This window comes from Aulonocara sp. 'chitande type north' Nkhata Bay, linkage group LG15 (genome assembly GCF_057382095.1).
Source record: "Aulonocara sp. 'chitande type north' Nkhata Bay isolate Kocher_YH1m ecotype deep benthic linkage group LG15, A_spYH_male_GT1.1, whole genome shotgun sequence".
NCBI lineage: Eukaryota > Metazoa > Chordata > Actinopteri > Cichliformes > Cichlidae > Aulonocara > Aulonocara sp. 'chitande type north' Nkhata Bay.
This window is the reverse complement of record NC_141358.1, coordinates 12,534,199-12,552,411: the sequence shown is the minus strand read 5'-3', so window position 1 is coordinate 12,552,411 and position 18,213 is coordinate 12,534,199. Positions and strand designations below refer to the sequence as shown.

General features: G+C 41.1%; 1 protein-coding gene across 1 annotated transcript in view; it reads left to right on the top strand.

Moving 5' to 3' along the window:
- syne1a (spectrin repeat containing, nuclear envelope 1a) overlaps window positions 1-18,213 on the top strand; it is a 131,232-nt gene that overhangs the window by 90,244 nt on the left and 22,775 nt on the right. The window contains exons 90-112 of the mRNA XM_086264230.1: window positions 652-774; window positions 910-1,092; window positions 2,112-2,255; window positions 4,571-4,801; window positions 6,964-7,104; window positions 8,606-8,719; window positions 8,930-9,091; window positions 11,455-11,643; window positions 11,774-11,947; window positions 13,710-13,901; window positions 14,575-14,706; window positions 14,872-14,972; window positions 15,119-15,269; window positions 15,465-15,593; window positions 15,730-15,903; window positions 16,071-16,286; window positions 16,395-16,496; window positions 16,619-16,738; window positions 16,824-17,024; window positions 17,126-17,299; window positions 17,426-17,557; window positions 17,651-17,847; window positions 17,964-18,096. Of these exons, the coding sequence (XP_086120356.1) occupies window positions 652-774; window positions 910-1,092; window positions 2,112-2,255; window positions 4,571-4,801; window positions 6,964-7,104; window positions 8,606-8,719; window positions 8,930-9,091; window positions 11,455-11,643; window positions 11,774-11,947; window positions 13,710-13,901; window positions 14,575-14,706; window positions 14,872-14,972; window positions 15,119-15,269; window positions 15,465-15,593; window positions 15,730-15,903; window positions 16,071-16,286; window positions 16,395-16,496; window positions 16,619-16,738; window positions 16,824-17,024; window positions 17,126-17,299; window positions 17,426-17,557; window positions 17,651-17,847; window positions 17,964-18,096 (3,615 nt within the window). The remainder of the gene's footprint in view (window positions 1-651; window positions 775-909; window positions 1,093-2,111; window positions 2,256-4,570; window positions 4,802-6,963; window positions 7,105-8,605; window positions 8,720-8,929; window positions 9,092-11,454; window positions 11,644-11,773; window positions 11,948-13,709; window positions 13,902-14,574; window positions 14,707-14,871; window positions 14,973-15,118; window positions 15,270-15,464; window positions 15,594-15,729; window positions 15,904-16,070; window positions 16,287-16,394; window positions 16,497-16,618; window positions 16,739-16,823; window positions 17,025-17,125; window positions 17,300-17,425; window positions 17,558-17,650; window positions 17,848-17,963; window positions 18,097-18,213) is intronic.

Here is an 18,213-nt window from a genome sequence, read left to right as displayed (position 1 = left end):
ACATCATCTCCATTGCTGCCAAAAAAACTGTGGCTATTCCCATTTTATAATTCCACACACTCTGTTGCATAAGAGCATGTGCACATCCTTTCAAATTGAGTCAATTATAATTTAGCCACAACTCAACAGTGCCCCCTTATGGTCATTCACGACAGATTACTCCATCATAATGGAAGGCACTGTTTCATTTAGCGTGTGCAGCAGTAATCTGTTACGCTAATCTGATTGCCATGCAGCTGCTTCCCAGACGACAGTCTGTTGCTGATTGTTGCTAATAACACTGTGCATTGGAAATCTGTTTACAACTCCTCTTGTGAGTTAGATTTTTTTTCTGGGTCTAGATTGCAGAGCACGAGTTTAATTTGTAGCGACTTGTAATTTAGTTTCTTTCCAATGATGCACATTAAGGTCAGTTAGAATTTGCAAATGAATACATTTTAAAGCGAGAGGCACCACTATCTTCATCATTCAAACTGCACTGAGGGAAAAAAAACATTTGCTGCATTAGATATCCACAAAGGAGCTTTGATACTTTTAAAAATCTGTTTTCATGTGGGTTTGATTACTGCTGTGTACAGAAGCTACATTCTATCTTGTATCTTTGCCCACATATACTTTCCCTTGATTTGTTATGTCTGTATCTCTCCTCAGGACATGTTGCGTCTGGAAGCGGAGGTCAAGAGCCTCCATGCTGCTGTAGATCAGATACAGGCCACACTTGCTTCCCCTGAACTTAACAAGCTCAGTCTCAGAGAGCAGTTGACACAGAGACAGGTAAACACAAACATAATACTGGCAAACAGCTTGTGTCCAGTCAGTCTGCAGATGTCATTTAAATTAGCGTCCATTGATATACATCTAGCATTTCTATCTCCCGTCTTATTATCAACCTCTTTGCTTTTCAATAAGCGTCTGCTGGTGGAAATGGAGGGCTTTAAGCAGCAAGTAGCTGCTGTTCAGCAGTGTCAGAGCGCCCTCCGGCTGCCAGAGGAGGTAGTGGCCAGTCTGCCTATCTGCCGCACAGCTCAGACTCTGCAGCAAGAAGCCAGCCAAGTGCAACACACCACAATCCAGCAGTGCAACATCCTGCAGGTAAAAGGCAGCCCGAGTATTATGAAGGCTGTTGATGAGCTGTTAGATATAAAGTCATAGTGACAGAGACAAGAAACACTACATTATCAGCCTTTGTGATAAGAACCCTACTATCAAAATTATATATTTTTTCAGTTGCATTGTTTTTGTTAGTATTTTATCGCTTAAAAGTAGCACTGAAATTTCAGCTGATGAGAAGAGTTATTGCTTTGAAGAGTGGATGCTCTGAAACCTGGGCTCTGTAGTGTTTCAACAAGCCTTCTCAGGAATGTCTGTGTTTTCTTTAAGCCCCCATCAGAGGCCAACTGTAGTGAAGATTAGCCCTGAGGACGAAGCAAGTGACTGTCAGCCAATAAATCAGTCAATCCATTTGAACCAAATACATCATGTTTAACAAGAACTGAAACAGTTCATCTCCCATGTGGGCACATTGTTCTGGCTCAAGGTCAAATTTGTGACAGGCTGTCTAAAACATTTTGATACACAGACCTTCTGATTCGGTCATCTACTAATCGGAAGGTTGGTTCTTCAGTCCCTGGCTGATCCAGTCCAAATATCCATGAGAAAGATACTAACCCCAAGTTGCTAGATAGATAGAAAGCACATAACTAGAAAAAACATAGAAAAAAGTGCATGTGTGAATGAGGCAAGTTGTATAAAGTGATTTGAGTGCACAGATAGAGTAGAAAAATGCTATATGAGAACCAGTCCATTTACCATTTACATTCACATCTATCTTTGTAATCACAATATTCTAATCGTGGTAATTTAGCTCTCACACACCTGCATTATTTCAATATCAGCAAATGAAAAATACAGATTATTCTGTCTAATAAGAGCTTACCAACAATATAATGAGCATGCTCAGTACCAGTTATTGCGTATGGATATGAGAGTCAACGTAAAAGTTTAGAACTTGACTTCCTGCGAAGATTGGGAAGGGAAAATATAATTTCCTTCAGGGATCTATATAGTAAATACAGTTTCATTCATCTCATTTTACCTTAACGCCCTGACAGGAGGCCGTGGTGCAGTATGAGCAGTATGAACAGGAAGTGAAGAACCTCCAGAGATTAATTGAAGAAGCTCATCGGATCATTCAGGACCGGCCCGTTTCCACTAATAATATACAGGAACTTCAGGCTCAGATACACCACCACGAGGTATGAGGGTCTCCTTACTTTCTGTCATTTATCTGTTCGGTTTATTAGAACAGCAGTGTGTAGGTGATAAACATGTAACCCCCAAATCATCAACATTATCAATAAAATGCAGCTTTATGATTGTCTTATCCAAGGTTGTCAAAAATAAGGCCAGAATTGGCCCTGCAAAGATTCCCATCCGAATGGCTTTGGAAAATGTAAAGTAGAATAGAAATTTTGGCTTTTTAATATTTATATATTTCTCAGGGATTGTGTGGTTAAACTTCTGTACAGTGGTTTCACTGGCCCTCCCTACAAGATTTGCTCCTAGAACAACATTTTAGTCTTCTGCCGTAAACCAAATTGAGTGTGACTCTTAAAAAATTAGTTGATGCCTCAGACATTCAGACATTTCTATTGAGGTCAGTATTTTTAACATCAAAGAGTTAAGTGAAAGAAACAGAGAACTTGAGTCATTATGTTTCCTGTCCTATGTTTCAATGCACAGAGGCAAAAAGCAGAAGTTGTGGCACCAGTGAATGTATCATATATCTTAAATTAGCCTTAGGAAAGCCTGACTAAAATGACTCAAACTATAATTCTATCATTTCATTGCATCATTCAGTATAAGCAAAAGCTGCTTCTATAGAGCCCTGAAATTGTTGAGTAAATCTAGTGTGAGAACACAAATGTCAAAGTGGTTAGGTTGGACATGAATTGTTCTTTAATCTTCCAGCTCTTCAGTACAAATGCTTGTCTGTCTTATTACACCTGTTTGAGAATGGCACAGAGGTGTGTAGTCCAGGGAATTCACAGCATGCACATGTGCTTCCTTCTGTACGCTCCACCCAGGCAATTCCCTCAGCTAAACCAAACAGACAGGCCAGGCAGTCGACAATGCTCACATAAACACCTACAGTCAATTTAGACCAATCCTAACATGCATGTTTTTGGACTGTGGGAGTTAGATGCAAGTCAATCTGCACATTCAAACCCAAAACCTCCTTGCTGTCAGCCATCAAGGGACCCTGGTTAAAAATAAATGGTCAATTAATACCCCTTTCCATCATTCCCCCTAAATCCCAGTTTAAAAACATCTGATTTAATCTCCCTTTTAACATGATCAAAGCATGCATTTTCCCAAACAGCAATCCAGAGAAAATGTTGTGTGGTGCTTTTACAAGCCCAACTCACGCACATTCCTAGTTTTATCTGATGGTGCATGTAAATATAATCTGCATAGACAGATGCCAGAGTTAGATGGTTTTCACCTGAGCGATTTGAGCCTCTGCTGCAGTTTCACTTTGCTGAGTATGTTAGATCTCCCATGCCGAGAAGGAGATTGTGAAGGGGGAGTGCAGATGCAAAGACCTGCAGAGAAACATCGTGTCTCCCCACAGGCAACATTTTTTTCTTTTATTACGTTTTAATTTCTGCTGCACGGTTCAGGCAGATTTATATCTTACTCCAATGTTTGACTGCCTGGAAAATATTAACCCAGGTGTTGCAGATATTTGCAGATATTTTCTCAACCCTGTAATCACTTTTGTCGCAGCAGAGCAGCCTGGCATGCCAGCACTTTTATGTCTAAGTTAAATCTCTAAGCTCAGCAGAGAGTTGCAACTCCACTGTCCCCTTTAGTCACATGACCTGATTATCAGTGCAATGACCATCTGTGGGACAGAGGGTGAAAAGAGGGGTGGAGGAGGAAGGCAGAGATGGGCTGGCCCGCTGGCACATTAGCGTACTTGTAATTTGACACCGTTTCTGTCACTCTTCCTCCAGACGCCCTCCCTCTCTCCTTCAGCTCCCTTTTGTTAGAAGTAATCTGCCCAAGGGATTGGCTGAGAACGACAGTAGCAGGCAAGGGAGGGGGAGGGTACAGCTCGGTGAGATCACTTCCTGTTTTTCCTTGCCATTTGTGTATGTGTAGCAGAGGGAGTGTCTGAGGGATTTTGAAGTATTTCTGCTATGGTCTCTGCTTCAACCAAACATCCTGTCTTAGCTTCAGCGCTGATCTGAGTCACCCGCCTCTGTGCTGCTCCGATTGGCTCAGAGATACAGAGGAGAGAGAGAGTGAGAAAGACAGAGAGGAAAAAAGGAGAGTGAGGCGGTGCTATTCTCTTTCTACACTTACACCAAAGACAGCCAAAGAGAATGCGTCTGCTCCGCTTACTCCTCTCAGACCGGCACCACATTCAAGGCTGATCCAACTCAGCCACCCACTTTCACAGGATCCTATTTAAACAGGAACTATTGATCTTGTGGTGTGGACTCAGCCACACTCTCCTGATCCTGGGGGTGGTGTTTTCTGTTTGCTTGGAATGTTTTGACAGGAGTTAGCCCAGAAGATCCGTGGCTACCAGGAGCAGATCGCCTCGCTCCACTCCAAGTGCAAGATGCTGACGGTGAAGGCCAAACACGCCACTATGCTGCTGACGGTCAGCGAGGTGGAGGGCTTTTCAGACGGCATGGATGAACTGAGTGACGAGGAGCTTCCCAGCGCTGTGACAGACACCACCACAGCTGACGCCAAGCAGCTTCCAGCACACCCCTCTGTAGTCATGGTGAGTGGGAAAACCTCTGGTTTTTGGGGGAGATATACAGTCATAGACCTGTAGACATTACAAGGATGTGTGTGCATGTGTGCATAAGTTGTAGCATCTCTCCCTTTCTGCACATACCACTGACTGCCAAAGTGACTCCAAGGATCCCAGTGGGGCCTTTAAGGTTTCTATGTGCTTCATTTAACAAAACTCCAGTTAGGTTAGTTACCCTTGACTTATACCACATTAATGCATGTCTGATAATATCACTTAAGATTAGATTTTTTAGATCTGCAAACCTTTTCTTCTCCACTATTAAGGTCACGGTAACAGTTATGACTGTGCAGTTCATTTACAAGATAATAATGAGCCACACAGAAGTAGCTGAACAGCAGGCCCTCCCTCACGTGCAGCTGTTCAGGCCTACGTAACAGCTGGATAAGGATACAGTGCTACGCAACATGTTTTAAACTAGTGGCATGAATATTTTTAGTCACCAATTATGTTTTAATTCAAAGTTCAAGTTCAAAGGTCGTTGGGGCGGGTGTAAAACCTTGCCTTTTAAAACAGCACCACTTCTTGCTGGTACACTTGCACCCAGGTGGGTTCTTCCCTTATGAAGATGTTTCCACACCTGCTCTGTGGATTTAGGCTCTTTCTTCGTGTAATCCTGGAGTCACTGATGTTGAGCTCAGGGCCCTGTGAGGGCATTGCCATCTGTTGCTGACTCCTTCTTCTTGTAGGTGAAAATAGTTCTTTATAAATCCGGCCGTGTGTGGGAAGTTTTTGTCCCACTACAGCAAAGAAGTAGTACTGTAAAAGGTTTTGAATAGGTTTTTTTTATTTTTTATTAATTCTGTATGTTATTTAGGTTCCTCTGGTGTGTCACTGGTACCTTGTTTGTCACTTAATGTTAGCCTGAGCCTGTCTGTCGCCCTCATCTTAATCATTTATTTTTCATACAGTTAGCACTAGTAACCACCCCACTTCCTTTCAGTCTGTTTCTGAATCAGGTTTCTGAGCCTTCCCGGTGTACTACTGTTGTTTGTGGTGTGTTTCGTCTCAGCAGGCCAGGAAACAGGATATTACTGCGTGTGTGTGTGTGTGTGTGTGTGTGTGTGTGTGTGTTTTTGTGTGTATGTTTAAACGTTGTCATTTTCCGTGTATGGTAACTGTCACACATGGATTACTGATATTTTTAAAATTGCACGTTGTCATTGTTACAGCAGTGGTTTTACCAAGCGAACCTCACAATGTAAAACCAAACAGTTTCCCACACATACTGGTGTGCTAATGCTCTTAGTTGCCTTGCATTGCATCATAAAGCCCGCGAAACAGTCCTCCGAAGGTCCTGAGTCAGTAGACTAAGGTCTGCATCGCATTGCCAAAAAGCAGCCCAGTAGGGTTTGGCTCGCATTTCAGCTCTGCCTCTGCTGAAGCATGCAAGCACACTGACAACAGTGCTACTTCTAGGACAGCTGCTGCTGTATTCACCAGTCCCTGTCTCTGTTAGCTATCTCATGCTAACAGAGATGCTAGCCATGCTTTGTTCGAGTCTGAGCTTTGATACTGCTGGATTTTTCTGTCAGAGACCTTATTCTTACTGTCTGTAGGACTACTTTAACCTTTTCCTGTTGTATATGTGTGTACTAACTCTACAGCATGTATGGGTTCATGTGTGATGTGAGCAATCACTGTCTGTGTACATTGTGTGTGTGTGATTTCTCAGCTTCCTGGTGAGGGCCATTCCTTTATCCTGATGTATCCTGTAAAGAATCCAAGCAACTACTTCACTGCCAGTGGAATCTAATGTTTGTCCATTTGCTCACACAGCAAAGACTTTTACCTCTGCAATGCTCTTTAATGTTGTGTTACGGCAGAAGAATTTCAGTGAGGCATATCAGTGTCATTAATGTGAGCTAATGGGTCTCCTTTCTGTGTTATTTGATTACTCACTATGTAATTAATCAAGCAGTATGTGTTGCCACTTCAATCTGGCTAACCTGCACTTCCCCATTAATTTTTATGCTTTTTCTTCTTCTTCTCCCTCCTCATTTTTCCCTCTCTGTCTCCTCTCCCCTTTGATCTGGTTGTTTTCTTTTTTGGCTCCCCCTCCTTTTTTCTTTCACCTGCTTCTTTTGATGTGTGCGTTTCATTTCTTTGCGGCGTGTATGTGTGGTCAGATGACAGCCGGCCGCTGCCACACACTCCTCTCCCCTGTGACAGAGGAGTCAGGGGAGGAGGGTACCAACAGCGAGGTCTCCTCTCCCCCTGCCTGCCGCTCCCCCTCTCCGGGGGCTAACGCTGAAGCTGCTCTTAACCAGGTATTGCAAATCCCACCCTGGAAAACTCCAAACCGACCAGTATTACCTGATGGTCTCAACTTCCCTATTGCCACTTTGTGTTTTGCACCTTTAAACGTTCAGTCATCACCATCATTGTTAGAAGATAACACTTTAATCTTTAAAGCTTCAAATGTTGCAAAATGCAAAAGCTAAAAAATATTGAATATGTGGCAAAATTTTGACGTAAGGTAAATACATCCCCTTCTCTTCACCATCACCACCATAACAAACCAACTTACCACCCTACAGTGACCACCCCACCATCATCACTGTTAACACAGTATGTTTGAGAGAGCTGGAGATTTGCTGCGCTTATTTTACCCGCTTTTCCTTTTTTTTTTTAAAAAATTGGCCTCCTGTTTGCATATTTACTTTGCTGATGGAAGTTTTGTTTGCCATTCCCATTTTTGTACACACAACTGAGGTGTCATCAAGTAGCTTTTTGTGCTGTCTGTGACCGCGAATGATGTAGAAGTGAAACAGAAACACTCGTTGTGCTGGGAGAAACAGCAAAGGTCAAATTTTTTATTTTAGCTGTAAAATCTAAAATGCTGTTTTAGTGGCCTGTTATGTGCCTCTACACTTAAATATTGAAAGAAAAAACAAGTTCAAAGACAGCTGGGAAATATGTGGGAATTTAAACTAACTGTTGCTGTGGGGGAAATGCAGCAGCAGATCTAAGTTAATCTGCCTTAGGATTGACCCATGCCCACTGTGTGGCAGGATATGATTATGGGGGCAGCCTAATTTTAAAATTAAAGAGAACTACTATTACTGTTAACTCATGACATATTGACTTCAGTTATATAATAGAATAAAAACAACCATGATCAGTGTGTTTCATACTGGGTCGAAAGCCAAAGGGTATAAATGTGTTTTAAGATGAGTTCTGAAAATGGACAATGTAGGTGACTGTTTAACATGTAAAGTCAATTTATGAGAATACATAGAACACATAAGAGACATATTTCATACAACAAATGTAATTATTTGAAATTCATCTTTTGCTATGTATAACGCACATAAATTCTCCTGTGCTAGAAAGGCGTTAATGTTGAACTTATATATGACATAAACTAAATGCTTCTCTCTTGTTGTGAGAGAGTAACATGAGAAAGGAGGGATTTTATTCTGTTCTCCCAGCAAGAACAGAAAGTAACGTCAGCTGTATCAGCAAGAGACACCCGACTCAAGGTCAACCAGTTTTATTTGCAATGTTGAATTGCATTTTAGTAGGTAAAGTAGTATCAAGTTATAACATTTAGCTGCCTCTTTTTAAGCACGTCTGGGAAAAAAACATTTTAAAAGTAAGTTTTTGTAAAACTTTCAGATTCTTAGGCCAAGTGTGCCACTAGGCTTTTTATAGACTTTATGCTGTAAATGTAAGCCCAAAGGTTTCCCAAAGAACTATTCCCATCAATAGCGTACATCACTCTGACACACTAATGAAGCCCACACTTACTTTTTCCTCGTTTCACAGGGTCGAGGTACACTAAGCCGAGTACCTCTTCAGGAACTGTACGACCCATCTATGGAAAGCAGTGCTGCTAACTTGGATGACCTGCAGAGATCCTGGGAAACGCTAAAGAATGTGGTATGTCACATCTTCACTTTAATTCAACACATTTATTTATTTTTATTGTTTGTGTTACTGTTAGACAAACACAATAACAAACTCAGGATTAGTTTGTCTCCTAGCATACTGAGCGAGGCACGAGTTGTCCCAAATTCCGGCCTGAAGCTTTAGTGACCTCAGACCGACACTGCCATGTCTGACAGCTTGACTTTGTCATCATATTTTCAGATCAGTGAGAAACAGAAGAGCTTATATGAGGCTCTGGAGCGGCAGCAACACTATCAGGAGTCCCTCCAATCTATTTCCATTAAGATGGAGTCCATCGAGGGGGCGCTGAATGAGGGCTTAGAGCCCAACAAGACTCCAGAGAGCCAGATGGCTGCACACCAGGTGAGAGCTGAGTGGGGGGGTGGTATTAGGGGAAATGTGCTCATGTGTGTTCTAAAGGGATAAAGGAACCATAATGTAGTGCAGATAAAGAGTGTAAAAGTAGTAGTGTAATACATGAAGTGTAATCTGTAAGGCTCATGGGAGACATCCTCACAAAGATGGTATAGACCAGCAAGCTCTTGGGAAACAGAGTACGACTCGGGGGTTTAATATTGCACGGGGCAAGGCAATGGTTGGACAGACTGCATGGCACTGTTCTTCGTTGCTATGCCAACATCACGGCTTTAAGAGAAACAGTTTGCTTTTGCAACACTACTGTCAAGAGGTTTCTGCACACCCTCTTTCACTGCTGGCACACCATCTTCTATTCAGCCTCTTCTTCTCATTTCATTTCATTCATTTCATTTATTTATTCATTTTCAGGCACAACAAATACCTATATTGAACATAAAATACACAAAACAAAAAACAAAAATTGCCTGAAAAAGGAGTGGGACGAAGAAAACTTATTAAATCCCACCCCTATACTCACTCATCAACAAAAAAAACAATAAACTTCCCGCAGCTACGCCCATCATTGCATACAGACCCATCAACAGCTCCGGGCACATACAAGCATCTAAGCGGCAGCTCGCAACCAACAATTAGAGCCTTCATAACTGAATACAGAATATATAAATTATAAATTGCATTACCACAGGTAACAGGCAGTAATAACTACAAGTAACAAACACACATACATATACATACATATATATCTACACACACAAGTACATATATGTACATACATACGCACACTTTATTTTATTTTTTTTTATTTATTTGGAATCCATACCAGCAATGGTAAGAGAACAGACATTACAGAGCACACTAAAACCCATCATTGAGTATACTGTGACCAGACCAACTGTTTGTAGAGAAATTTAAATCTATGAATATTTTTGCATTGTTTCAATTGTAAACTCAGACTGTTCCAGATTTTCACACCACATACAGACACGCAAAAGCCTTTACGGGTTGTTCGAGTTCTGGGTAATTTGAATTCTCCAAAGCCTCTCACATTATAAACCTTTTCTCGAATTTCAAATCTAGTTTGTAAATTTGCCGGTAAAAGTTTAGTAAAAGCTTTATACAAAATTATGGATGTATTGTAATTAACCAGATCCTGGAATTTAAGTAACTTTGCCTGAAGAAAGAATTTGTGAGTATGATCTAGATAACCAGCCTTGTGAATAATACGCAGTGCTCGTTTCTGTACTGTGACTAATGGATTAGTTGTATTTTTATATGTGTTTCCCCACACTTCCACACAATATGTAAGATATGGAAGAACCAGGGTACAGTACAGAGTACGAAGTGCATCTTTATCAAGGAATTGTTTCACTTTGTTCAAAACTGCGAGGCTTCTAGAAATTTTGGTTTTTATGTGTCTGACGTGGGGTTTCCATGAAATTTTATTATCAATTACGACTCCCAAAAATTTGTTTTCACTCACATTATCAATTGGTACACCTTCAATGATAATTGGTAATTCTATATTATATTTTAAATTACCAAAAAACATTGCTTTAGTTTTATTTATATTTAATGATAATTTATTTATGTCCATCCATTTTTTTATTAATTGTAGCTCCCTGTTTACGGTCATTACAAGATCAGTATAATCATCGCTACTGAAAAATATGTTGGTGTCATCGGCGAACAGTATGAGTTTAAGTACTTGAGAAACATCAAAAATATCATTTATGTATACATTGAAAAGTTTTGGTCCCAACACTGACCCTTGGGGAACACCACATGTAATACCAAGTTTCTCTGAATGGTAATGCCCTATGCTAACATATTGTTCCCGACCCGTTAGGTAACTTTTTAACCAGTTACCAGCTTTCCCTCGAATACCATATCTTTCCAATTTATCCAGTAAAATTGAGTGATTGATTGTGTCGAAGGCCTTTTTGAGATCAACAAAAATACCAACTGCATATTTATTTTTATCCAGTGTATCAGTAATTTCTTCTACTGCCTCAATTATCGCCATTGAAGTGGTTCTTTGCGTTCTGAAACCATACTGACCAACATTTATTATTTGATGTTTTTCAAGGAATTTTTCTAATCTTGAATTAAAAAGTTTTTCTAGAACTTTTGAGAATTGAGGCAGTAGAGAAATAGGCCTATAATTGGTAAAACTGTGTTTGTCATTACTTTTATATAGTGGTATTACTTTCGCAATTTTCATTTTTTTTGGAAAACAACCGGACTGAAATGATAAATTACAGATATATGTTAATTAATTCCCATTGGCTCTTTTTTTCTTGTATATTCTCATTTTAATCCTCACACACGTCTTATTGCCGTTTATTCAGGCTTTGATGGATGAGATCCTGATGCTGCAGGATGAGATTGGTGAGCTACAGATGTGCTTCTCTGAGGAGCTGGCAGAGAGTGATGGGGATGCTGGGGAACAGCTGGCCCTGCAGTCTACTCTCACTGTACTGGGAGAAAGGATGGCCACCATTCGAATGAAGGCTTCGGGGAAACGGCAGCTGCTGGAGGTGATTTACCAAGACCTCATACTTTTTCTAGTTTATCATGTGCTTGTATATGTTATGTCTGCTCCTTATCTTTATAATTCTGGTGAGCTCACCTGAGAATTTAAGATATGCGTCGCATTGATCTCTACAGGAGAAACTAAGTGAACAACTGGAGGAGCAGCGACAGGAGCAGGCGCTGCAGCGATACCACAGCGAGGCCGAGGAGCTCGACAATTGGCTGCTCAGCACTCGCGCCACTCTCAGCTCTGCCCTTCAGCCCCAAAATGAAGACATGGACATGGAGGAGCAGCTCATCGACTGTCAGGTGAGAAGCCAAATCTGCTCTAAAGAAACAAAATTGGGGATGACAGCTTGTATGCTGCTGTGTTTTTATCAAAGGCTGAAGTATCTGGCTGCTTCACTGTCCTAGAAATGGTACTTTTTCTTGGACTCTCTGATCTTCATGCTTGCATTCACTTTCATTTCTATAGAAAAAAAAATGCATTGTTTTTGTGTTTTTGGAGTCTTTTTATGGAAAATTGATTCAATTGGGGAAGGTGCTAACAAACCATAACTGCACTTGAGCTTAATTAATTATATATATGTATATTTTTGCAATATTATCATATGTTTATAATTAACATCATATGAGCATTTGAATTTTACGGTACCACTGTGATTAAATAATTTAAAACTAAAATCTTAGTGTCCATTATTATTAAAGGTGTATATATATAAGTGATATATTCGTACTTAGAGTTTAAAAATAATTGTTTTTAACTTCTGTCTACATGTTGTCGTACTATATCAAATATCTCAAACATTTCATCCAATATTTCCTCCATCCTGTTGCCCTGGAGATCTTCTAGCTTTTCAATCTTTTAGTTTAAATTTATAATTCATGGTTCTTTCTTATTTGTCACCATTAGATACTCTGTCCTACTTGATTTGCCCCCTGGGAATTTTCTGCATGTCAGGCTCATGATTTAATTTTTGTGGGGAGGGGAGTTATTATGTTAAAAATACTGTCACATCTAACTCCCTGCTGTGTCAAACTCAATATTTTCTTGTGGGGATTTACGGCAGAGCCTAGATGCTAAAATATTCATGTTGCACATATTCTACATTCATATTACATGTGAGCTGTGAGATGTTTACATATTTGCCTTGTGATGCTCCATAATAGGCTTCTTAGAAGTTATAATACTCGCTCTGTCCCCCAGGCAGAGAGTCAGTGTTTTAAAGAGTGTGTCTGTAGCAGCTGGGAGACAGTAAGCTGATTAAACTGTAGTTCACATATGCTTTGTGTGGTCTGCACATATAAAGGTCTGGACCATGCTGAGCTTCATGTCCAGATTAAATAATGATAAAAAATTGTGTCTTAAAATTTCAGTTTTCTGGTTAATCGTCTTTTAAATGTGGTATGATATGCAGAGACCTTAGGAAAGTATTTTGTTGAACTTACTTAACCCACTCTGTTTATTTAAATGCCTGCACACCACAATGTAAGCAGCTTAAAAACTACTCACATATAATATGTCTTCAGTCTGTTCTCAGTCGAATGCTTTCCTAACTTTAAACTTTGAGCTTTAATTGCGTCATCATAGCAGTTTCTATTATGTTGTTTACTCGGTCTGTTCATCAAAAGAAAAAAACCTGCAAAACTTTGTAACTGGTGTTTGAGAATTTTAATTAAAATGCACTATGGAGGTTTTTGCAGAAGTGGAGATAAACCAGTTTCTTTGCCTGCCTCCTGAATGACAGAGTGACGCTACAAACTAAGGGATAAGAGGCGCACTGTATTGTTGTGGAAAATTCTCTGCACATGATCACCTCCCATCTCTACTGAGGGCCCTTCTTTCCCTGTGTGAAAGAAGAGAATACAAGCTTAGAGAATACAAACTACCGCCTCTCTTCACTTCATTACAATTGTTGGCCTTTTCAAGCTCTCTCTGGACTTTTAGTCTAAAAGGGAAGACTCTTTAAAACTGTTTCTATTAAGAAACTAATCTGGGAGCTGAGGAGAGCAGCTTAAACCTATGAGAAATGCTAATGCGTGATCAACTGTAATCCTGTTTTTTTAATAGAATATGCTGTATGAGATCGAACAGAAGGTGTCGTACCTATCAGAGCTATCCGTCCATAGCGAGAGCTTGTTGTTGGAGGGCCGGGCTGAAACCAAAGGTGAGGCGGAGCAGCTCACCCTGAAACTGCGCTCCCTCAAAGACAGCCTGCTAGAGCTGCAGCAGATGCTGCAGGACAAACAAGTTGACATACAGGTGAGATCAGCAGTCATATGTTATTTCTTTACTGTCTCAACATTCATGGCTGCATCAACCCTCCACACCCCAGTGTATTTTCACTTCCCAGCTTTCCTTCCTCCATGCTTCTTTGTCTTTTCTTTTGCTCTGCTGCATTATGTTGAATTGGCCTGCGACGTCAATGCTAGCATTGTGCAAAAAGTACTAAAGGCTAATTCATGCGCTTTCATAAAAGTCCACTGTTTTCCACTGTGAAACAGCAACAGCTGTGTGTCTCACAATGGCGCTTAGACAAAAGGATGCTGACTCATCAGATGTAAACACTAAATGTATTCGATCAGGTGCGTTTCTGAGGACACAACATGAAAGTTTCACTTTGCATTTTCGCTCCTGGTCTCCTTTAACATGCCCTTTTGGTTGTTCACATTAATCCTCAGATATTTAATCACTGTATAATAAATCAGAAGGCTAGTGAAGCTTTCTAGGTACATGCTTGCAGCAATCTCTGATGAATAAATATTAGTTCATCTTTACCATTCTCAAAATAATTTAATGATAAATATCATAGATATGTGTTAGGCTGTTGGGCATATTTATTTCTGCTTACTAAAAATTGGCTTAAAAATTGGCAGCTGTTAAATACTCTTATTCCAAAATTACATCTTATACCTAATGTCCATCTTTGTCCCAGGGTTCACTGCAAGAGCAGGAGGACAGTGAGCCAGATTCGTCTCTGTCCCAGAGTCCTAACGTTCAGGACTGGCTCTCTCAGGCCCGGTCAACACGCACGCAGCAGCAACACGACAACCTGCGTCGACAGAAGGTAAGAGGAAGCTCTTTTATACTCTAATATATATTTGAAAGACCTAAGCTGACTGTCTCATATGCAATTTGTAATTATTACTCCCCTTTTATTAGAATCCACTGCAAAAAGAAAGTGCATATTTCATATAGATAAAATCGAACACAAGTGTAATATATTTTGTAGGAGCTTCAGGAGCACGTCGCTGAACAGAGGAAGCTGCTCAAGTCTGTAGCCAGCGTTGGAGAGGAGTTACTCGGCCAACAAACCACACCCAATGGGGACAGGTATTTTATCAAAGATCTTGAAAAATAATTTCCGTCCTTAAAACATTTAAAAATTGTGAGTATTTTGTTTTTTCCAGTCGGGATTTTGACCACGACACAGCTTTTGCGTTGCCTTGCTCTCTAATGACGTCCTCTCCTTCCTGCAGTGAGGTGTCTGTGCCTGGTGGAGTGCTGCTGGAGAATGAGACCTTGTCTCCTCTGGAGCAGTTGAGACAGAGATGGGAAAACCTAAATAATGATCAGAACACAAAGCTGCAGCTCTCCTTGAACTCCCTGGAGCAAGACCAGCTTAGCCCGGTATACATGCCAGAAACTGTGCATTTTTATTTTATGCATTAAATGGTTTTAAAAATCTTTAAATAAATGTGCTTACTAGAAGCTAGAAGTTTGTGTTCATACTGTTTCTTCCACTGATGAAATTTCACACTTGTATTGTTATGCATGCTGCCAGTGTGACCTTGAGCTTTCTCATATTTCGTTCTTTGTGTGCAGGTCCTCCACCGGTCCCGTCTGTCCAGTCCCAGCGTGGTGTTCAGAGGTGAGGCTACCAGCCAGGACTCTTGCTCTCCTAGAGCTTCGTTTGAGGCCTGCAGCCAGACTTTAGAAAGAATCACAGAGGAGGTGAAGCAAACATTTTCTCATGTTAATCTCTCTTTTGTGTTTCTCAAAATAAAAAATGTTTTTAACCAGTAATACAAAACAATTTTTAGTCATGCCTTTCAAAATATCAAGTGCATAATCTTTTTGCCCCTCACAGGCAGCGGGCAGTGAGAGTAAGCTTGCAGCATCTTTAGGGGGGGCAACAATCCAGCAGGACCTGTATGCTGCAGTATCAGCTGCCTCGTCCTGGTTAGATGCTGCTGAGAATCAGCTGCTCGCTGGTCCTGTGCTGCTCTCTGAGGACACAGAGACACAGCTCACACATTTGGAGGTAGGAGAAGACAAACAGCAATAAAGATGTTAAATAGTCTGACATATAAATCGCAGCAGGAGGAAAAGTACTAGCTGTTCTCGAGCATTAACAAAAAGCTTTTGTCTTACTTGAGTTCAAGGTTTTAATATAAAATAATACTAACTGAGTTTGGCTCCCCTGTATAGGGTTTGAATAAACAGCTGAAGGAGATGACCAGAGAAGTGAAAAATTGCAGAGATCTGCTGGGTGGTGGATTGGACAGGCTGTGTGGAGGTGAAGAGCGAGCTCTGATGGAAGACACGCTAGAGGGCCTGCAGGAGAGGATGGGCCTGCTGGACTCTGCATTGGAACAGCACTGTGACGCCATGAGGGACAGGCTGCAGGAACATTCAGCTTTCCAGGTGTTAAAGCTGAATAGTTTTACTGGAAACTTGGGTTGTGAAGCATCTTGTTGATGTTACAACATCATTGTTCTTATTCCCCGACTTTGTTTGTGTTATTTTTGCCAGAATGAACTGCGGTTGCTGTTCACAGCCCTGACTGAAAGCAAACACCAGTTGCTACATAAGATGGCCGGAACTGCAGACAGACCTGCATCCAAACAGATAGAGGTATGTATGCGCACCAGCAGCAAATACACAAGAATTAGATGCATATTTAAGATGCAGATTTAATATGCTAAAGGGAGTTTTTACAAACAGATTTTATAGTAAATATGTTGCATTTTCTACAGACATTATCAGAAGTGGAAGACAGCCTGAAGGAATTTGAGCAGAAAGTTACTGAGCTGAAGACGAAAGCAGAGGGACTCCAATCAGACTCATCATCCAATCAGGAGCTACTCAAACTACAAGTAATACTTTCATTCTGTTACACTGTGATCATAATGCTCCAGCACTGTAACAGGGACTGTGTCACATATTAATTTGTCTTTTTAGGATGCATACGAGGAGTTGGTGCTCATGGTGGGCTCCAGACGGAGTAGTTTGAACCATGGTTTGTCTCTGAAGGCTCAGTATGAAGCTGCACTGCACGACCTTAATGACCTGGTGGACACCGCTCAGGACAAGATGGCTGCTGACCAAAAGATGACAGTGGCTTCAGTCATAGAGGTTCAGATGTTACTAGACAAACACAAAGTAAGGAGGGGGCTTTGATTTTGTAACTTTTTAATTGGTTTTAGTTATCTTTTCTACTGTACAATCGGATTTAAAATGTTGTTTTTTTCTTTTTAATACAGGAGTTTTTCCAGGGTCTGGAATGCCATATGATACTCACCCAGACATTTTTCAGTAAAGTGTCTGGTTTGGTGTCTCAGAGGGAAAGTCAAACCCTGGAAGAGACCATGGCTTTAGCCCACAGTGTGCTCAAACAGGCCCATAGAAGAGGAGTGGAGCTGGAGGGGATTCTGGAGGTAGGAATAATAATGAGCTATTGGTTAAAAGTAACTGCAGTCTTATTCAGTTTAATCCCAAAGAGCAGTGGTTTGTGGTTTAGAAAATGAAAATAAATAGCATACACTTTCCTTTCGCTCTCACAGTCATGGAGCAGACTCGTGGAGGACTATCAGGCTCTGTGCAGACAGCTGGAGGCGGTGGAGTGTAGCATCCCCACTGTGGGTCTGGTAGAGGAAACGGAAGAGAGGCTAACCGAAAGGATCAGCCTCTACCAGGTGAATGTCTTTGCACACTTTACAGAAAGCTGTAGTCAGATATGCTTTTTTAAATAAACTGATTATTTATCTGTTCCATCCTCTTTCTTAAAGCGACTTAAAGCCAGCCTGACTGAGCACCAGCCCCAACTCTATCAGGTACTAGAGGAGGGCAAGAAGCTTTTTCTGTCTGTTGGTTGCTCAGACTTGGAGAACCAGCTGACACAGCTGGGAGAGCACTGGCTCTCCTCCACCACTAAGGTCAACAAGGAGCTGCACCGCCTTGATTCGACACTCAAACACTGGACCAGGTAAGGGTCTGTGGTTACAGTCCTCGCTCTTGGTCTCTCAGCAACCCTGTTTGTGACACTTAGAGCCTGAATGATGTTGAAAGTATCCTCTAAGTCTGTGTGTTTGTAAATCTCAGGTACCAGAGTGAGTCAGCAGAGCTGAGCCACTGGCTGCAGTCGGCCCTGGACAGACTGGAGTTCTGGACGACCCAGTCGGTGACCGTTCCTCAGGAGCTGGAGACTGTCAGAGACCACCTCTGTGCCTTCCTGGTTAGTTGTGGTTTTATTAGGGCTGTCAACATTAACTCAGGTCCTCCATCCTGACAGCAGTCAAACTGTTTAATACTAACACCCTGTTTAAAAATACATGCATATACATTATTATTC